Here is a 20,381-nt window from a genome sequence, read left to right as displayed (position 1 = left end):
CAAACCAAGTCAAATGGCACAAGTGTGATTGTTTCATAAAAGAAGCAAGGTTTAATTTACAGTTTTACTAAATGTACAGTTTTTTTAAAAAGTGTCATTATACACAATAAATACAATACAAAATTAATCTGTAGTACTATACTTCAAATTCTTACAGTTCTATTTTCTTTTTTTCTCTTTACATTATTATTGTTCTTTTTTCCATGTCATTGCTTTCGCTGTGTTTGCTTCTGAACGGTTCAAAGATCTTTCAGTGATTTTAAATGTGTAAAAGTGTCTGAACATACATATGCCTACAAAAAAAAAAAAAAAAGTAAAGAAGAAGTGGAGGGAGGTTTTGTGTCTGGGAACTGTCAGACTTTCAATATTCTTCCCAGAAAGATCATATTACATTTTTTTTATTAAAGGGTGACCACATTCACTGCTCTGTTTAATGTTTACTTTAGAAATGTGCTCTTGATGCTGGACTGCTTTAAAGGTCAAGAGATTTTCTACAGTTCTGGTGACGTTTGTTTGTGAATGCTCCATTGTTAATTTCTGCAGCCGGATAACCAAAACCAGATTTCATGTATTCGGGGAGACACAGAACACTATTATGCAATAATGAGCCTCCACACAGTGATCACCAGTTCCCAAAAATATAATTACATGGTAAAGGGGGACAATTCCAACAAAGGGAGAAGTGATCCATTAGTCCCTCCAAAATAAATTCTCCAAATTAACTATTTGATATGACAATTTTCATGATATCACTTAAGTTTCTGCAGTCTGCATACGTCACAATAATTACAAACATTATTTATTAAATGAATGGTCATATTTGTCTCTCACAAGTTGAGAGAAATCTTTAAACTGGGAAACCGATGTTCCGAACCAGGAAAAAACAGAGGGACAAATTTTTGAAAATCATATCGAAGTGCACTTTTTATACTTCAGAAAGTACACTTAAAGGGCCATGTGTAAACCAAAAGAACACATTTGATCAGCACAAACCACAGACAAACAAAGCAAACACAGCTGAACATGGGCAAAGTGTCTCCATTTGCTTCCCCGATCCATTGACATCCCGCTTTTCAGTCTTTCAGTCAACATCGGCTAAAGGGGCTGTTATCTACTGTGCGTCTGTGAAACCAAATTCCCATTTTGTCCTCGTCCCCCTACCTGTGGATGCTGGGACATGGGGGCGGACGAGGGTGGCGTGGAGAGGGGAGGCATGGACTGTCTGTAGGAAGGATGGGTTTGGTGCTGATTAGGCAGGTTTTCCCCATGAACCCTCCCTAAAGCCCCTTTCCCTGAGCCTCCGTGCCCAGGTGGGCCCTGCTGGAGGTTCAGTATACTGTCTATGGCACACTGCAGGTGCTCATTTAACGAGTCGTCGGGCGGCGGGCTGCCGCTGGAGAAACTTGCATTGTCCATATCCGGAGAGTCTGATTTGCAGCGTTTGGCAGGAAGTGTGGAGTCTCTTGTGCAGGAAGACTCACCAGGAGAAGGTGGGCCAGGGGCATGCTGATCCATCCTGAAGGTACCCCTTCCTCCCTCTCGGTTTTTGCTCCCTATGCCCTTCGCCCGCCCCAAACTGCCACGTTCCTCTGCCTCGTCCTCATCCTCTTTGTCGGAGAACTCTCGGTGGTGCTGATACGCGTTTTTAATGCCACGGTAGAGGACGTCCTCCACTGCGGCGAGGCTCTGCGACTCCGCGTGAGGGTGAGAACGCCCATGTCCTCCCTGCCTCTCTAGTTTCACGCTGGCTATCACTGTCCGTTCAGGTTGAGGGGAGGAACCTTGTGGCTGGGGGGAAGAAGTAACAGGGGGTCCTGCTGGCAGAATGGGCAATGTATCTCCGCCTCCTCCTGGTACTCCAGGCCTATGACGCGGACTGATGTTCTCACGGTACGTTTTTCGAAGCGGGAGCCGGCAAGTGGTTAGCGGAGGAGTCGCTGTGGACGCTGGAGTCCGTTTAACCCCGCCTACCTCGTGGTGTTCCAGAGTGCCGTTCAACTGCGCCGTAGACGTGGAAGGGGACGATGAAGACCAGGAGGAGGAAAAAGAGGGTGTAGGTCCACTAGAGGACGTTGCGCTACTGGAGGCGGAGCCTGTGTGTGTGGTTACTGTAGTGACAGTGGAAGAGGGGGTGGGGTAAGACGTTGGGGGAGGAGTTCTAATAACAGTTGTGGGCGGGGTTACATGAGTGGGTTTGACTTTCGGCGGCTGCTCGGGGGTCGGCGGTTTTGGAGTGAGTTGGGATTGGGAGTGGACCGGATCTAACGCAGTGTTGTGAACCACCTTGCTAAACCCCGCCTCCTGTTTGATCTTCAGCTTCAAACCTATTCGCTGGCGCGCCTCGTAGGTCTTGATGGGCGGTTTGCTGGTCCGCTGGGGGAGCGCGACATCATCGTCGTCATCAGCGTGGCGGGAGGACGGAGTGCGGCTGAAGGAGGCGCTTGGCGCGACTGGCTCCGCAGATGGCCGGACCGCGGGAGCATGCGTAGGGGTGGAGCTGGTGGACCAGGATACCGATGCTCCCCCTCCACCTTGCTTGATCACCAGCTTGGTAGGAGGGAAGAGGGCAGGGTTAGATGCAGGAGTCGGGGCAGCAACTGGAGTGGGTGCAGAGGTTGGGGTTGGAGCAGGGGTTGCAGCTGGAGCCGGAGCAGGTGTGGCTGCCATAGGTTGACTTGCACCTGCTGCTGCTGTTGCTGATGATGATGACGATGACGTGGTTCGTACTGAACTCAGCTCCACTGGTACAGGTTTCACTGCACTGCTGTCCAGCAAACAGGAATTGGCCACAAACTCTTCTACAAGAAGTAAAAGATAAAGGTGATTAAATTTCAGCAATTTCATGGCAACATTAACTTAGTATTGAATCTCAGTCATTACCTGGTTTCTCCTTAGCCAGAACCCTGTCCTGACTCAGAGCAACCTTCTCCTCCTGAATGAACATCCGGTCAATCATAACCATCTCTGCTGAGGGACCCAGCCTCTGCTCAAGGTAACAAGCACACAAGATACCAATGATTTTATGGCTCATAAGGTCCAAACATCAAGTGAGGTAAAGCGAGTGAGATTTAAATGATACCTTTGATTCCTCAAAAAGCAAGTGACGATATTTATCCACCATTGCTTGTGTGCGCTTCAAGAGTTGGCATGAGACGTTCTCAAATTCATCATCCACTAGACAGACAAGTGTAAAGCAAGAGTTACACAACCAGTCCTGAAGAGCCACACAACTACACTACAGGAGAGTAAACGTGACCCTGGACCACAAAACCAGTCTTACGGGTGCGTTTTCACTGGGAGCGCGAGCGTTTTCAATTCATTCCTATGGAAGTTGAGCTTAAACGCTCTCACGGTGCATTATTGGATTGAAAGCGGCACGGAGAATGTTGAGAGCGTCAAAAAGGTTGGGCATTCCTCAACTTCATGCAAATCTCGAGCGAAAAATGCCGGGTGACAACTAATCGCCGTGAAAAGTAGGCAAGGTAAGATTTCGACGTATGCTTCCAAGTGTTTGGATTACTGAGCTGAAATCAACTGTTGTTGAAGTCAAATGTTTTATTTAGGGCTGTCTCTATAGACGTCAAAGTGTTTAGTTTCCGAACCCAAGTTAAAAGAAGATGAAATGCAAACAGGGTGTAAACATTGTTTTTAGTGGCATCGTAGCATTGCCAGAGGCACTGAGTGCGGATTTGGCACTGTAGTGGAAACCATTATATTTGTATATTTGTAGCAATAGTCAAAAATACATAGTATGGGTCAAAATAATAGATTTTCCTTTATGGCAAAATCATTAGAATATTAAGTAAATATCATGTTCCATGAAGATTTTTTTGTAAATTTCCTACCTTAAATATATCATAACTTAATTTTTGATTAGTAATATGTATTGTTAAGAACTTCATTTGGACAACTTTAAAGGTGATCTTCTCAATATTTAGATTTTTTTGCACCCTCAGATTTCAGATTTTCAAATAGTTGCCAAATATTGTCCTACCCTAACAAATCATACATCAATGGAAAGCTTATTTATTCAGCAAATCTCAATTTAAAAAAATTGCTCTATGACTGGTTTTGTGGTCCAGAGTCACAAATGTTCACAAAGAGGTATGAGCATCTACCTTTGCGGTAGTCTTCTGAGGATGAAGCCATGCCTTGGTACAGGTGGTACGGCAGCAGTCGATGAAGTGTATCCTCAAATGAGCGGAAAGGAGAGCTGTAGTCAGGATGGAGAACCGAGCCTTGCTGTTTTCGCAACTGTTCCAGCATCCTACAAACAGATACACAAGCATGTGAGTAGGATACCTGATGAATTTTAAAAAAGCATAGTGCAAAACAGCCAGCAGATTATGAACCAATGGTTTTCAACCTTGCATTACGCATACTTAAAGATTTGTGTTCAATGACTGGCAAGCAGTTTACCAGTCCAGAACTAATCCCTTAAGGGGAGACACTGCAGGCAAAAACACTGATTTTTAATGCACCTGTCAAGTTTGAGATTTTGGGCTTTTTGGTTTTTCATAAAGTGTTTTTTCAGACTAGTGGAAAGAAAACATCCAAAAGACGTTCATTTTATAATAAAAAGTGTTATTATTTTATAATAAAAGTGTTTATTTTATAGCACTTTATCTATTTGTGTCAATAGATTTTAATTCCAATACATATTTGTTAGAGCTGCACAATTAATCGTTAAAAGATCGCGATCTCGATTCGACCCCCTTCACGATCTTAATCCAGCATTTATACGATTCAGCCAATTATATTTTATTTATATATTACAAAACTTTTGCTAGCCTAATTACTGCTCAGACTGCTGTGAGCTGATGCAGTGACAGGTTCGCCGTTCTCTCCATCATTACATAACCATTTAAACTTCATCTTCAGCGCACATTCTGTCAGATGCAATTCATGGTGCCTCTGTCTCAATATACTGTACAACTGTACAAATGATAACTCAGCGGCAGAGTTCCACTCATGCAGCGGCATAATATCCACTGGGGACACGCTTTTCAAAACCCCGTTGGTGTCCACCCACTTTCAAATGTTTTTTTTAAAAGTAATTTCTTGTATTGTAGAATGCACGCTCTGCGCTACCGAGAGTTTGTTAAAACGAAACCAAAAGCAAAACCCGGACGCGCTTTCAAAAGCAATTTTAATACACCGAGATTAGAGAGCGACTCCCCAATGCGTGCAAATTAAGCTACATAAAATATCTAGGCTGTTATTAGTATGTGGGCTATAAGTTGTGTAGATAGCTCTGTATCATGCTTGGAAAATTCGGTCTCTATTAGCACTTTGAATATTGAAAGAGTACTTTGATCGTGCCAGATTTATGGACCGTCAGAGCAATGGAACCACATATGAGCATGACGATCCATTAACCCCTTAACTGTTACTCCCATTTTTGAACAGAGACGTGAAAATGAAGAATTGAATCTTAAATCTTTATAATTCATGGACAAGAACATTTAGTAATATGATTTTGATGTGCATTTTCCATGTTAATTCAATGTCTGATTTTAAAATGGCATTCCAAATTTTGAATTTTGAAATTTTAAGTTTTCATCTGATATATCATTTCTTATTATTTCTAATGTGTAATAGGGAAAAAAGGCAACAAGAAAGTCTGTCTGAGTAAAAGGTCAGAACTCCTGTTATGAAGTAGATTTTTGAGGCACACTCGTCATAAATTAATCTATGAAACTCCTGTCATAAATTATTTTCCTACATCATTTGTAACACAAAAAAAGTCAAATATCTATTTAGGAGCCTTAGACCTTTCCAACGATATATAGTTTGTCATGATTAGATTAGGATTTATTTGTAAAATGGTGAAGTAAACTTGGGCATCCCACAGAGTGGACGTTGACAGCCATAAAATGTTGACACCAAAATAGGCTAGTGTTTCTAGCTAAGAATCTTTAAATCGCTTTACTCTGTTATAATACCTTTGTATGTTTATTTTTTAATGTTTAATTTTTTTGTTTACATTATTACATTATTTTTCATTACATTTCTTTAAATTTAAAGCAAAGTTTATTTTGTCTTATTTCACTGCTATTTTACTGTTGTTTGATAACCTAATGTTCAGGAGTAAATCTTTAAAATAAAGTTCTCCAGAATCGTGAGAGAATCGTGATCTTTATTCTGAGCAAAAAAATAGTGATTCTCATTTTATTCAGAATCGTGCAGCTCTAATATTTGTAAAGGCTGCTTTCTCAAAATAAGTCTTTTTAACTATACTGAGCCATAAATCTCCACTTCATTAGCATTAACACACACCAAACTTTAAATTTTTTTATTCCTGTCTATATCCTGGAGATTTGTTCATATATAATTTGCTTAATTATATACAACATTTCATTCCCCCCAAAATTGCTTCAAATTATATTGTTTTATGTCTGTTCTAAGTATTTTCTGAATTATGGAGTGACAAAATTAGATACCCAAATTCCCTCTGTAAAAACATTTGACTCTAATATGTCTTTTTTCTACTAGAAATGTATGCAAATTAGCACATATTTAATTAAATAATGCTTCATTTGCATATTTAAACCTAAGATTTTAGAAAACTTGTAATACAAAAATTGTTTGCAATTATCAATGTAATCAATTAACTGGGTAAGGCGATAACTATTAGCGCTGTTTTGTTTTTTTACCTTATTCACCTGCAGTGTCTCGCCTTTTTATGGGGTTAACATTTATGGGGTTATTCTTAGATTTTACTAATAACATTTGCAATTTGTGCTCTATGTATATATTACCTAGCTTCTTTGCTTGGTTCCATACTAAAAGGCCTTTTTAATGTTGAAGTCTGTGAAAAACCAAGAGATAACAAAGGATTACCACAAATACGCCATTCAGTTCATTTTAGTAGTCTTATGTACTGTGATTCTGAACTGTACCTGTGTTTGAGGAGCAGGTGGTGGAGGTGCAGGCATTTGAGAAAGTGCAGCACCTAAAACCTGTATCTGCAAACCTGCTTTACTCAGAGTCAGCCCACCAACTGAACTTATGACTCCTGGCTTTGCCTGCAAATCAGAGTCAAGAGTGTTCAAAATTGAGTAAAGATACTAAGCGAAGATAATTCTGCAAAGCTATTAATTACTTTAAAAATACGAAACACCACATTTCTCTTTGTCTCACCTGAACAGCCTGCGCAAGATTTGGAGTCGTGATTCCCTGGTTCACTGTAGACCCGGCAGACACAGCAGAAAATACTTGAGTGTCATTTGCACCTGAGGTGAAGATGACACATTGTAAACACAGGAATATTCAAAAGTAAACATCTAAAGGACAAACGCATCTGATTCCAACCTGCAGTAGAGGATTTGACAAGCACAGACTTCTGCTGCAGAAGGGACTGGACTGGCGCTTGGATGGAGCCACTGGCCGATGAAGTTGAAGCTTGGACTGAAGGCTGATCGGGCATTTTGTTGAACTGGTTTGTAGCCTGTTGCTGAGAGGCCTGGGCTTGTGCCTGAGCTTGCTGCTTAGCCTGGAGAAGAATGTTTTGCTGGACCTATAAATCGCAAGCACACATCATTTTATAAAAAGCTGATTTGAAAAAAAAAAAAAAACATCAAACCCTCACTTTAGTGTACCCTTCACTTCAACTACAAAAATTAACAGATAATTTACTCACCTCCTTGTCATCCAAGATGTTCATGTCTTCAGTCGTAAAGAAATTATGTTTTTTAAGGAAAACATTTCAGGATTTCTCTCCATATATTGGACTTCTATGGTGCCAGTGAGTCTGAATTTCCAAAATGTAGTTTAAATGCAGCTTTAAAGGGCTCTAAACGATCCCAGCCGAGGAAGAAAATGTCTTATCTAGCAAAACAATCAGTTATTTAAAAAAAATAATAATAATTTTATAATTAATATACGGTTTAACTTCAAATGCTCATCGTGTCTAGCTCTGCAGTGTGTGCACTCTGGTTCAAGACAGTTAGGGTATGTCAAAAACTCCCATCTCATTTTCTCCTCCAACTTTAAAATCGCCCTACATTGCTGTTTTATTTAAACTGCATTTTGGAAGTTCAAACTCGGGGGCACCATAGAAGTCCATTAAAATGTTTTCCTCAAGAAACAATTTTTTACGACTGAAGACAGACAGACATGAACATCTTGGATGACAAATTTTTGTTCTGGAAGTGAACTTCTCCTTTATCCCTTAAAAATGTGCTAATGGGTGATTTTGTCAGTTGTGACAGTATTTTCATTTCAATGCAAACCTTTTCATTAGAAAACAATATAAAGAACAAGGTGATGTTGGGGAAAGTTACTTTTAGAAGTAATGCATTACAATATTGAGTTACTTCCTAAAAAACTAATTAAGTTAGTTACTTTCTATGGAAAGTAATACATTACGTTACTTTTGAGTTACTTTTTAAATCTGGGCAGGGTTTGCTTGTTTGTTTTTAATATAAAAAGTTTAATTTTTGGCAAATGTAAAAGCCCTTTCACACCAAAATCCTCAGGCTGAAGGAAAAATAAATTCATGTCTTTACAGTAGACCACAGAAGAAAAAAGTTCAACAATATTCAGCGATAAAAAAGAAAAATGTTAGTTTTAAGTAATTTTTGCTTATTAGTATGGTTGCATTGAATCAAAAGTCAGAAACAAAGGCACTAGCTAATAAAATGGGATTGAATACATTAAAAAAAATATTATTTAACATTTAATTATTGCAGATTTGCATCATATTCTGAGTTGCATTTCACTGTTTTTATTCATTTTGAGGAATACTGAATCTGTTTTTTGTGAGTGAGATGAATTAATGCATGTTCACATTTACTCTAGAACTAAAGTTACATCTTACTCCTGATTTCTCTCAACATAGGGACAGGAAAAGTAACTCAGATATTTTCTTGTAAATAAAAAGTAATGCATTACTTTACTAGTTACTTGAAAAAAGTAATCCGATTACGTAACTCGCTTGTAATGCGTTACCCCCAACTTGAAGGTGATGATGAAATACCTGGTGAAGTTTTTCCAAAAGCTGCTTTTGCTGAGGAGAGGGCTGCGTGATAGATGACATGGTCTGCAGCTGCGCACTGACCAGCTGAAGGTGATGCTGCTGTTCTGCAGTCAGCCCCGGCACCACAGTCACCTGCTGTTTCACCACTGCAGCTGGAGGCGAACTCACAGCAGGCTGAAACTGGAACTGTGCAGGAAGTGGCTGCGGAGGCTTTGGGGAACAGGAGGAAGGAGGTATGTCTGGCTGGAGGGTGGCAGGCTGAGGCAGAGTCTGAGGAAGAACTTGAGGCTGGAGCTGCACTTGTATTTGCTGAGGCTGCTGCTGCTGCTGTTGCTGAGGTGGAGGAGCTGGCTGTGGAGGTTGAGGAGAACCTCCGATCTGATTGTGTATGATGAACAGAGGCGTGCAGGAGCGCGAGGGAGTCTGTGCCTGAGACTGAGGCTGGGGTTGCGACGGAGGCCGAGACTGCTGGTGCTGGTGAGGAGACTGGATCTGCTGCCCGAGGGTTATGGGAGAAACTTGGGCAGGTTGAGGACTGTCTGTCAGGGTGGGTGTTGGTGCAGGGGTGACCACAGGTTGAGATGGGGAGGCGCTTTGGATCTTTATAGTTTGTGAATGTGCTGCCGACGGAACCTAGACGGCATAAAAAGAGGAAGAGGAGGAGGAAGAGGAAAAATAGTCAATAGTTTGTATTTTTGATAAATCATTTTCGAAAAATCTATTTTTAGGGATGCACTGAATTTTTTTGAAATCGAAAATGACACCTTGATCACAATACATAAAAATATTCTCAATAAGTGAAATAATGGTTCAAAGATCATCAAAGTAACATTTTGGAATACTGACATTTGAGCTTTAAAAAAATAAATAAAAAAATAAACATAAAACAGGAGAAATGTTTTCAGGAAGATTTGGACTTTCATATCTATTTGTTTGAGGCTTTCCCTCACTTCTCTGAAAGACATTATCAGTTTTAAGATGATGGGGAACCTCAACAAACCACAACAGTTTACAATAGGGATGCACCGATCCGTATCGGCCGATCACTTGCGCGTTTTGTCAGTAAAGCCGGTTCTGTAATCAGCGGTAAATGCCATCAGGTGCGTGATTTCACGTTGAGCCGTATATACTACACACAGCTGTTGTTCACTGACGAGCTGCGCACTTTCACACTGATAATGAACATTGATTTGCGCAGCTCGTCGGTAAACAACGGCTGTGTGTAGTATATACGGCTCAACGTGAAATCACGCACCTGATGGCATTTACCGCTGATTACAGAACCGGCTTTACTGACAAAACGCGCAAGCATTATCGGCCGATTCGTATCGGTGCATCCCTAGTTTACAATCATTGCGTGAACTAGGGCAGAACTTCAGTAAAAATGCATCAACTAATAAAGTTGAAACACGATATAACAAGCAGATGGGAACAGCAGAAAAGACAAAACAGTACCATCCTAGGTGCATATGACACCTGTATTATAAAAATGTTCTGGCTCTTCCAAGCTTTATAATGGCAGTGAATTGTGGTTGAGATTTTGAAGCCTAAAAAGTGCATCCACCCATCATAAAAAGTGCTCCACATGGCTCCGGGGGTTTAATAAAGTCCTTCTGAAGCGAATCAATGCATTTGTGTAAGAAAAATATCCATATTTAAAACTTTATAAACTGTAATCTCTAGTTTCCGCTAACTGTCGTACACACATTTAAGACAGAGTGCCGTTCCAGCGGATGATGTAGGACGTAGGCGTAGCGTAAGCTCTGGTGAGATTATGAGAATTTTGATTCTTGTGAGAACCAAGTTTTGTTTACAGAAGCAAAGGAAGCAAAGTTTTTAACAAAAAAAAGTTTGATGTAGGACGTAGGATGATGTAGGGCGTAGGCGTAGCGTAAGCTCTGGTGAGATTATGAGAACCAAGTTTTGTTTACAGAAGCAAAGGAAGCAAAGTTTTTAACAAAAAAAAAAGTTTAAAGATTTTATTGAAATCCTCCTTCATTTTTCTTTGCAAATCCTCATTTGTATTTCTGATTAGTGGCCGGTGTTTTGTTTTGTGGATATTTTTCTTACACCAATGCATCGTTAATAAAGGCCTCCTGCCTTAATTAACCCCCTAGAGCCATGTGGAGCACTTTTTATGATGGATAGACGCACTTTATTGGACTTTTTTTATTCACTGCCATTATAAAGCATATAAGAGCCAGGACATTTCTTAATATAACTCGATTGTATTCATCTCAAAAAGGAATGTCATATACACCCAGGATGGTTTGAGGATGAGTAAACCATGGGGTAATTTCCATTTTTGAGTAAACTATCCTTTTAAATACATACACAAATGTAGCTGCTTCGAATATATACCACAATACACTTTATAAAGTGTCTCACTGGGAAATTACCAAACCTTACCAAAAGCATGAGAAAAACAAAACTGTATCTAAGTTTCAGTTTCAACCAAGAATTGTGTTTCAGTGCATCACTAAAACAATGACTAACTTGCAATCAAGCCTATAAAGTGCAGGAAAAAAAAACACCACACAGCAACAAGCAACAATTAAAAATATAAGTAGGACAATATAAAAGCAAGAAGAAATAGAAAGGAAAAATCTCTTCAAAATCTCAAAAAGACAATTTTCATAAAAACTAAAAACTAAAAGTATTAAAATGTACAAAACTTCTAAAGTGTACACAAGGTACTCATCTAAAAGATTAGTGCTTTCTGGACAGACACTATTGGAGTTAAGACAACAAACATGAGGACATCATTTTTGCAAAGAACAACAAAAATTGGTTCACAGAAACAGACGAAATAAAAACAGTAAAAATCTAAAACTAAAACAGATTTGCTGGTAGAGGGCAAAGGTAATTCAGGGCAGCGAGCAAGTGATCAAGATCAAAATCTTTGAAAGTGATCTTGAAAGGAATTAATTTAATTTCTCTTGGGGAGGCTGGGTGGTGGGGGGGACGGGGACTGATTGAGGTTAAAAACAGCAGTCACTGAACGTGAGGGTAGCAGAAGTGGTGAGTAGGCTGAATGTTAATATGAATGGACAGAATGAGCGGTAACGATTTACAGCAGGGAAACTAATAGGAAGAGTCATTGCTCCATTATGACATGCCCATGGGAGGATGCACGAAAATGATGCAAACACACGACTGAAAAATAAAGTCCCTAGAGTTTCACCATTTGAAGAGCAACAACTGCACTGTTATTTGCATCAACTCATATCTTAATTAGTGTCGATGTAGTTTGGCAAGCTTCCTACTCAAAAATGATCATGCAAATAAACAGCAGGAAACAAACGAATATTGAGGAAAAGGTATAGCATGCACAATAGTACTGATTAATGGAGAAAATAAACCCGTAATTATAGTATCAACGACAAACGGATAACAGTGCAGATTGCAGAAAGACCAGATGAAAACAGGCAAAAACATGAGTGAGAATGAGTGACAGAGCAATAAAAAGGCATCCAAGCCTGAGCAATGACAGTAGAAAGACAAGGGGACATAGAAAGGAAGGGAGTTCTGCTGGGAGACAGTGGTCCGATACGCAGCAGTGGCAGCAACAAGTGGGTGGGGCTTAGTGCGGAGCATGAGCTCATCTACCTTGTTAACCACTGTTGCCATGTGGGCGGGGCCAAGGGAGGGACTGGGACTCTGCCTCTGCCGAGTCTCAGCTAACAAGTTGTCATGGCCTGAAGGGGCGGGACCAGAACTGCTGCCGCTGACGATAACAGATGCAGGTACGCCCACAGCGGCAGGTGGGTCTTTTCCTACTTGCTGCTGTTGGTCCTAACATGGGCACATTTATCAGTTCAGGAATGGGAGAGGTAAAACAATCATCCAAACTGGTCAGAGGTCAGCACGGGGATCAAATGTTGTTATGTTAGCTTATTAGCAAAGACACACCGTTTACAAACAACAGATAAGGTTTAAAGAGCGCACACTGACCTGCTGCAGGAACATTTGAAGAGACTCCTGACTGAGGATCATGCTGGAACCAGGTGATGTGAACAGCACCTTTCCTGGGCTATGCTGGGCCTGAGGACCCAAACCCACCATTGAGGACGTAGATGTGGATATAGTTGGGGATGGAGATGAAGAGGAAGGAACCGAAGCTGCTACTGAAACCGGTGGAGTCGCCTGAACCGTGAGAATTGAGGTCTGCGGTTGGGTCTGTGCCGGCTGAGCCGCAGGGTCCGTAGAGCCGCCCAATACCGTGATACCCTCTCCTGGCTGGCACGGCGCCATGGCCGTCGATCCGCTGTTACCGTTATTTGGGATGCCACCGGATTGCTGCAACGTCTGTAAACTGACCGCTGGGCTTGGCATGCCTTGGATGACCGTTTGCACGTGGCCTGTTACCGGATGGGCTTGCGTCTGCGTTTGTGCCAAGGACACCGGCATTTGGAACATCTGACCAGGTTGGAGCTGGATGTGTCCGGAGAGAATGTGGGCGGCACCGGGGTGACCCTGTGAGGCCAACACCTGACCGAGGTTGATGTTCTGATTGGCTGTTAGGATTTGATTAGCGATTATCTGCCCTCCAGGCCCCTGACTGGTAATGATGTGACCCCCGTGGTGCTGAGTCAAGATCTGACCTCCTGCCTGAAGCCCCTGTAGCAGGAACTGGTGGTTTTGGCTCTGCATGACAGTTTGCGAGGGAATGACAATGCTGCCCTGTTGGTTTAACAAGTGAACACTGAGCGGTTTGCCCGATGTTTGGGGGCCCTGTTGCTTAAAGAGCGCTTGGGAAAACTGCGTTCCCTGCGAAGTGGCCTGTGTGCTCAACACTACGTTTGAGCCAGGCTTCCCGAGGAACGTTACATTCTGACCAGCCGATACTGGGATTTGCTGCACCCCCAGAGCCTTATTAGCGTCATTTGGCAAGGCATGTGGAGCAGGAAGCTGTTGCTGCTGCTTGAAGACTTTGGGTTGGATGGCACCCCCTTGCGGAGGTTTGGGCTGTATTGGCGTTGGCGTTCGCTGGATGATGACATTCTGCATAATTTGGCCTTGAGGCTGGGTTTGAGATTGAATTCCTGCACCCAAAGAGGTGTTACCAAAACCCACAATGCTACCAGCGGTGGCCATCGTAGTTGCGCTGTTGTTAGTATTGGTGCTGCTCAAGCAGACAGCCGGCCCATTTAAGGCAGGGGACCCTAGTGTGGCCTTGCCCCCTTGAATTAAAAGTCCACCTCCTTGACTCAAAACCGAGCCTCCAAGCCCAGCCTGCGTTCCAGCGCTTGCTGCCTCAGGCCCAGGTTGATGCAGTTGGTAGCCGCCCATGGTTTTCGCCAAGATCTGCTGCCCGGATGGATTTATAGTCATTACAGTGGGTTGGCCCACAACTTGAATTTGTCCAATGCCCAACGGTCCAGACTGGCTGCCATTCGGTAAGGCCTGAAGGCTTGAAATGGGTTGAAGGGTTACATTTCCAAGCCCCACTTGCTGTACGAAAGGCTGGACACTGATAGCTTTGTTCATGACCTGGGATTGAAGCTGCAGACCAGGATGTGCCAGGACTGAGCTGAGCATGTCTGGGGTGGCAGTAGAGGGTGCAGCAGGGGTGCCTTGGTTTGGAAAAATCTGAGTTGCACCTCCAATGCCCACCCCAGACAGGCCAGCATCAGGCAGGGGTTGGACCACCTGCGTAAGGCCAGTTAGCCCAAACTGACTGAGGTCAAGCTCAGCATCTGCCTCTTGAAGACTCTGCTCTGTGATGTTAGCCTCTGCCAGGCTCTGCTGCAAAATGTCACAAGGCTCATGATTTGTCCCAACACCATTGCTGCCGTTGTCTCCACCCGGCGATCCCCCCAAGATGTCATCTTCCAGGAAGTCCAAATCAACGCTGACTCTTGGAAGGCCCGGCTCACTTGTCGACAGCTGAGCCTGTGGCTGGACCTCAGGAACGTGGCCCTGGAAGAGAAAGAGAAACAATGTTAGCCTTTTAAACTAGCCATGCATTCAGAATGATGACGGAATAAAATGGCAGGGATTGATCTGGGATGGTGGTAGGCCTCTGGGACTGACTGCTGTAGATCTGGCACGCAATGCATCTGATTTAGATGGCGGGGTTGAGGAACACATGCTACAAAAAAGGATGGAAACGGGAGGTTGGTGCAAATGGGGGATATTACTCACCCCAGTGCTGGAGAAGAATGAGCTGGACGGGTCACTTGAGCCATCCAAAAGGTCATCAGTGTCCAGCTACAGACAGACATACCCAGGATAGGACAGGCAGAAATCACCACAGCACACAGACGGGCGTGTGAAAGCGACAGGGGGCAGATGCACAAGGGGCAAAGAGGCAGACAAAGAGGGAAAGGCAAGGGAAGAGCAAAGTGAGGACAGTGCACCAATCGACCAGAACAAAAATGCAGGCAAGTTAAAAGGCCAAGCAAACAGGAAAGAATAACAGGAGTCAAAAGACAGGAAAATTAGATTAGTATGTCATATACGTGAATTAACCAAAGAGGGGAAAAAATCAGGACTGAAATTAAGAGGAGCAGTTATGTTCTAAAGTAAAGATCAATAAGTTGGACAACCGGCTTAGGGGCAGAAATGCAGAAATAACCCGGAAAGGATTAGAAGGTTCAGGGCGAGTGTGCTATGTTTTAGTGATGTATCTCGTTATTTTTTCAGAGTGGGATTTCTGCCTTACCCACCAGTGGAGCTTGCAAAAACCTGAACCAAACTCTCGGTACTCACTTGTGTTTCTGATCCATGAAGAAAATCATTGAGTGCTTGTGGGTCACTGTACAAAAAAAAAAAAAAGATGTTATTCAGCTGTGTTTATGTACAAGTGATATGCAAAGCCACCTTTGGTGCAAGAGAGTGAACTTACCAAATTACATCTAGCAAGCACCTGCCATCTTCATCATCCATGTCAACTGTTAAAAAATTTAAAAAAGGGCACAAACATTAGCCCTGCGAACAAATCAGCTAAACATTACACAGAACTCAAAAGCAAATACTTCATCAGTAGTCAAATGTAGGTCATGTAATTCACAATCAATTTGATATATGAATTGCACCATGCACGGCAATAAAAACAAAGCAGAACAAATAGAAAAAAAAGTTTTTTAACAATTACACTTTGGACTGTTTGAGATCAATCTACAGAAAATAAATCACTGTTGACAAAAATGCAAATAATATTAAAAGCAGATTACAAGGTTTGAATGCGAAGTAAAAGCTGCCTAAATCTTTTGCCATGTGTCAGAAATAATCTATATATATATATAAAAAAAAACATAACATAATACCAAAATCTTGTTTGTTTATCCATACATATCACTAAAACACTAACATAACATTGATTTATCTTCGCCTACGTGTTCGTTGTTGAAACGTATAGTGAAATGTAAAGCATTGTAATGCTTTTAGGAGGAACCATTACAACATAAAACGACTGAGCGTTTTCACATCCTTTGAAAGCAGCAGCTGAACTTTCGTGCACTGTTTGTAGCGCCAGTGAAGTTGAGGGAAAAAGCGCGCGCATCACCTCACACTGTCTCACAGACAGAAAAACACCCCCGACTGTCAAATATCACGATTTACACACTCACAAACACCAGTTTTCACGAATTAGTCAGACTTTGGCGAGTCGCCGTCCTGTGCGTGGTCACAGTGTCGATCTAAACAAATCAAAACCACAAAATGAGGATGAGGTAGGCGGGGACGCCGCTAATGTTTGTTGGGGGTAAAACAGTCAACGCGAAGAGCACACAGACCATCATTAACAAATATCTGTTCTGTCAAACATCTGTTTAGGTCATTTTGAGTGCAACGCTGATCAGAAGTGCACCAGAGACATGAATGGACACTCTGGACCTGCAGGACACGGCGGTTATTTTTCGCATTTGCAAAGCTGAAATAACTCGCTCGACATTCCCTTTGGTGCAAATGCTTTTATTTGCAACCATTTCACAAGTTTAACCGTACAGGACGCCTTTAATTCGGCTTTTTGACGCTCGTTCTGCAGCAGATTCGGTTAGCTGTTGCTAGCTAGCTTCCTAGCTGTAATATGTGCGTTTACAGACGCAATACGAACAAATCTGACAATAACTGACTGTAAACACGCAGTATTTCTGCCGTAAGACCGCATTCGCTGGAGCCAATGCACATAACGGGTGAATATTTGGTGTTTGGGCTCCAATAGACAAATTGCGTAGCCTATCTTTATCCCTGCTAAATATGAGTTTATGTTGGAATACTCTTGGATCAGGGGGGTATGCTTGGGAATTCGCTGTAAAATCACCCTATTCACCGACCTATGCAGCGGGCCGGCTTTATGAGGCAGGAAGAGGTGAGGTCTGCATGCGAATGTTGCAGCGTTGCAATAGTTATTGAGAATTAAAGAGAAATTGCTACATTGTATCAAACTCACCCGAGACGATAGAGGTGCAGGCGGCGCGGGGTCTCCAGTACGGCCCTGCACGGGCTCCGCGTCAGGACCCAAGCACAGCGCTCACAAGCAGGAAACGGAGGCCCGACGCGATCGCCTGATTAATAAACAACTCCACACGGTTGTTGTTGTTGTTGTTATTAACATTGCGGCAGACGGCTGTACCCATTTGCCCTGTCATATTGGCACGATATTAAGCTTTATATGTGTATTAGTTTCACTGTGATATTGTGCTGCGTTCCACTGAATAACATTATCGAAAACACTGTTTTGCGGTTGTAAACAAGACGTTCAATGACAGTATAACCTTGATATGAACAACATGATCATGTTTTAATCATTTTATACATAGGATGTCCTATATATACATTAATAATATGTAAACAAGCTACTAAAATTCCCAATAGTTGAAAAATGTGTTAATCGTTTAAAATTTTTTTTTAATTATTTAGAAAAGATACAAAACCAAACGAGTCTTTGAATAAAATAATGTTTACTTTTCTACTATTATATATATTTTTAGACAATTTATGATTAAATGAATTAAATAAAATCGAAAAAAGAACCACATTTCCCTACAAAAGTGAGATGCACTAGAATAGTTAGACTCTTTCCACAATAACAAACAGGCGGTTGTCTGTACAGCTTCACCTTGGGTCCGGATGTTTTTATGACAAAGGAGTCTGTTTTGATGAAACACTGGGAGCTGTGATTGGCCCTCTTTGTTAAACATCACAAATAAGGGGTGGTGCGACCTCAGGCATTACAGTGGAGGATTGGCTTCTTTGTAATAAAAGCTAAAATTAACCATTTGCCCCCTTACAAAAAGGCATTTTTATGAAGTACGTACAAGGGGCGTGGTCTTCGCTCTTGTTTACCGCCATTGATTGGTCGCATTTGAAGTTGTGCTTGAATATTGCTTACAGTTTGGGTGTGGCTTGGACCTTCACGATCGTCCCAGTGCTTTAAAACCATCCCTGCCTGGTGTGACAGAAATATCGCAATGAATAGATGTTCACCCACTCCTTCCTCTTTGTCTCCTTTCAACTGCGCATGTCCTGCAATCAATAGAGACGTCTTCCTTTAGTCATGCAAAATCGATCGGAGCTGTAACTTGGTAATTCACTTGATAATGTACCGATCGATTATTACAGATATTTACAGTCGAGATTAATCTATCTGCACCCTTTCATCAATTCAGGTTCTGGTAATAAAGTACACTAATGATGTTGTCACTGCCAACAGTCTTCAGCAGAGGGCGACGGTGCACCTTTTTACGGCTCTCTCCCCAGCAACTCCACTTAAAGGAGTAGTTCACTTTCAGAACTAAGATTAACAGATAATGTACTCACCCCCTTGTCATCCAAGATGTTCATGTCTTTCTTTCTTCTGTCATAAGGAACTTATGTTTTTTCACTAAAACATTTGAGGATTCCTCTCCATATAATGGACTTCTATGGTGCCCCCGAGTTTGAACTTTCAAAATATATCTTCAAAGATTTCCAAACGATCACAGCCGAGGAAAGAAGGGTCTTATCTAGCAAAACGATTGGGTATTTTCTAAAAAAAAAAAATTATATACTTTTTAACCTTAAATGCTTGTCTTGGCTCGCTTGGCAAGACAAGCGTTTGAGATTAAAAAGTATGTAAATTGTAAATGTTTTTAGAAAATAACCAATCGTTTCACTAGATAAGACCATTCTTTCTTGGCTGGGAGATTTAGAGCCCTTTGAAGCTGCATTTAAACTCCATTTTGGAAGTTCAAACTTGGGGGCACCATATAGTCCATTATATGGAGAGAAATCCTGAAATGTTTTTCTCAAAAAACACAATTTCCTTACGACTGAAGAAAGAAAGACATGAACATTTTGGATGACAAGAAGGTGAGTACATTATCTGTAAATTTTTGGTCTGAAAGTGAACTACTCTTTTAAAAGTGTTAACACGAATCAAAAGACAAGTGACTTGTCAGCATATTTGTTATCTCTTTTCTGTGAATGGACATGCTCGTTGAGGTTAGTGTTTTTCCTCCAAAATGCGATGCTGTCATTGTGAATTCAAAGTTTTCCCCAGAGTATTTAAAATATATTTCTGTAGAGGAAATTCATTTTAGGGATTTCTCTGAGACCTTACATGTCACAGTCTGGATATTTTGTACAGAGCACATTCAGGGCTTTTTAGAGATACCAAATGATTGGAAGTTTCATCATGACCACTTCCTCTCCTTGGTATTTAAAAATGGCTGACATTAATTTAGTGATCAAATTTAACAGCCTTATGGAAATATGATCATATTTGGTAATGATCATTTAAATCTGAATAATTTTCACATGGTTTCTCCTAAAACAACATCTCATAAAAATTGTATGGGGTTTCAAATTAAAATATAACTTTCATGCATGTCCACTGTAGAGGACACCAGGACAGGGTGCATGTTTATTACACATTTTGGGAAACACAACAAGTGAATAGGGAAAGAAATTTCAATATTGCTATGAAATATTAGATATTATTGTGAAAATCTTGACAGTTATTACTCCCATTAGTTGTTCATTATATGTTGCCCTAAAAACACATTAAAATGCAAATGATATACACAGTTTATAGATACATTGTTTATAAAAAAAAAACTTTATGGCCATTTTACACATATTTTGCAGACATATATTTTTTATCAAATCATTCTGTTATATCTTTGAAAAAAAAATAGTTGAGAATCATCTTTATATAAAGTTTGGAATGAAACATAACAATTGATTTGTGATTAAAACAAAAATTGGACTGTTGTTTGCCTTTTTATGTCTATTCTTGTCTTTTTAATTTTATTTTTTTAATGATTTTTTTAGTCCTGGTGTCCTCTACAGAGGACATAGTATAACTTATAGTATAGTATATAGTATAAATTATACTATGTAGTATAATTCATATATGAATAAAATATAATTTTTCAAAAAACTTTGAAAATTTTCAATTTAGTTCTTATACACT

At 41.1% G+C, this 20,381-nt stretch overlaps 1 protein-coding gene across 2 annotated transcripts; it reads right to left on the bottom strand.

Moving 5' to 3' along the window:
- Positions 1–25: 25 nt before the first annotated feature.
- On the bottom strand, positions 26–17,425 carry LOC141345914 (BRD4-interacting chromatin-remodeling complex-associated protein-like). 2 transcript variants are annotated; one of them, XM_073850838.1, is made up of 15 exons: positions 17,376–17,425; positions 15,831–15,876; positions 15,695–15,740; positions 15,128–15,193; positions 12,935–14,902; positions 12,590–12,775; positions 8,981–9,613; positions 7,315–7,519; positions 7,144–7,235; positions 6,903–7,028; positions 6,762–6,811; positions 4,119–4,267; positions 3,080–3,174; positions 2,881–2,986; positions 26–2,798 (listed from the first exon to the last, which is right to left on the bottom strand). In XM_073850838.1, the coding sequence occupies exons 2-15, from the start codon at positions 15,869–15,871 to the stop codon at positions 1,108–1,110; spliced, it is 5,454 nt and encodes a 1,817-aa protein (XP_073706939.1). In that variant the 5' UTR covers positions 15,872–15,876; positions 17,376–17,425; the 3' UTR covers positions 26–1,107. The 2 variants fall into 2 exon arrangements, with proteins under 2 accessions (XP_073706939.1, XP_073706940.1); XM_073850839.1 differs by having other exon boundaries at positions 2,881–2,983.
- Between the last annotated feature and the right edge of the window lie 2,956 nt (positions 17,426–20,381).

Source organism: Garra rufa, chromosome 11 (assembly GCF_049309525.1).
Source record: "Garra rufa chromosome 11, GarRuf1.0, whole genome shotgun sequence".
In the NCBI taxonomy this organism is placed as follows: Eukaryota; Metazoa; Chordata; class Actinopteri; order Cypriniformes; family Cyprinidae; genus Garra; species Garra rufa.
The sequence above is the reverse complement of the archived record's forward strand: the minus strand, read 5'-3'. Positions and strand labels throughout refer to the sequence as shown.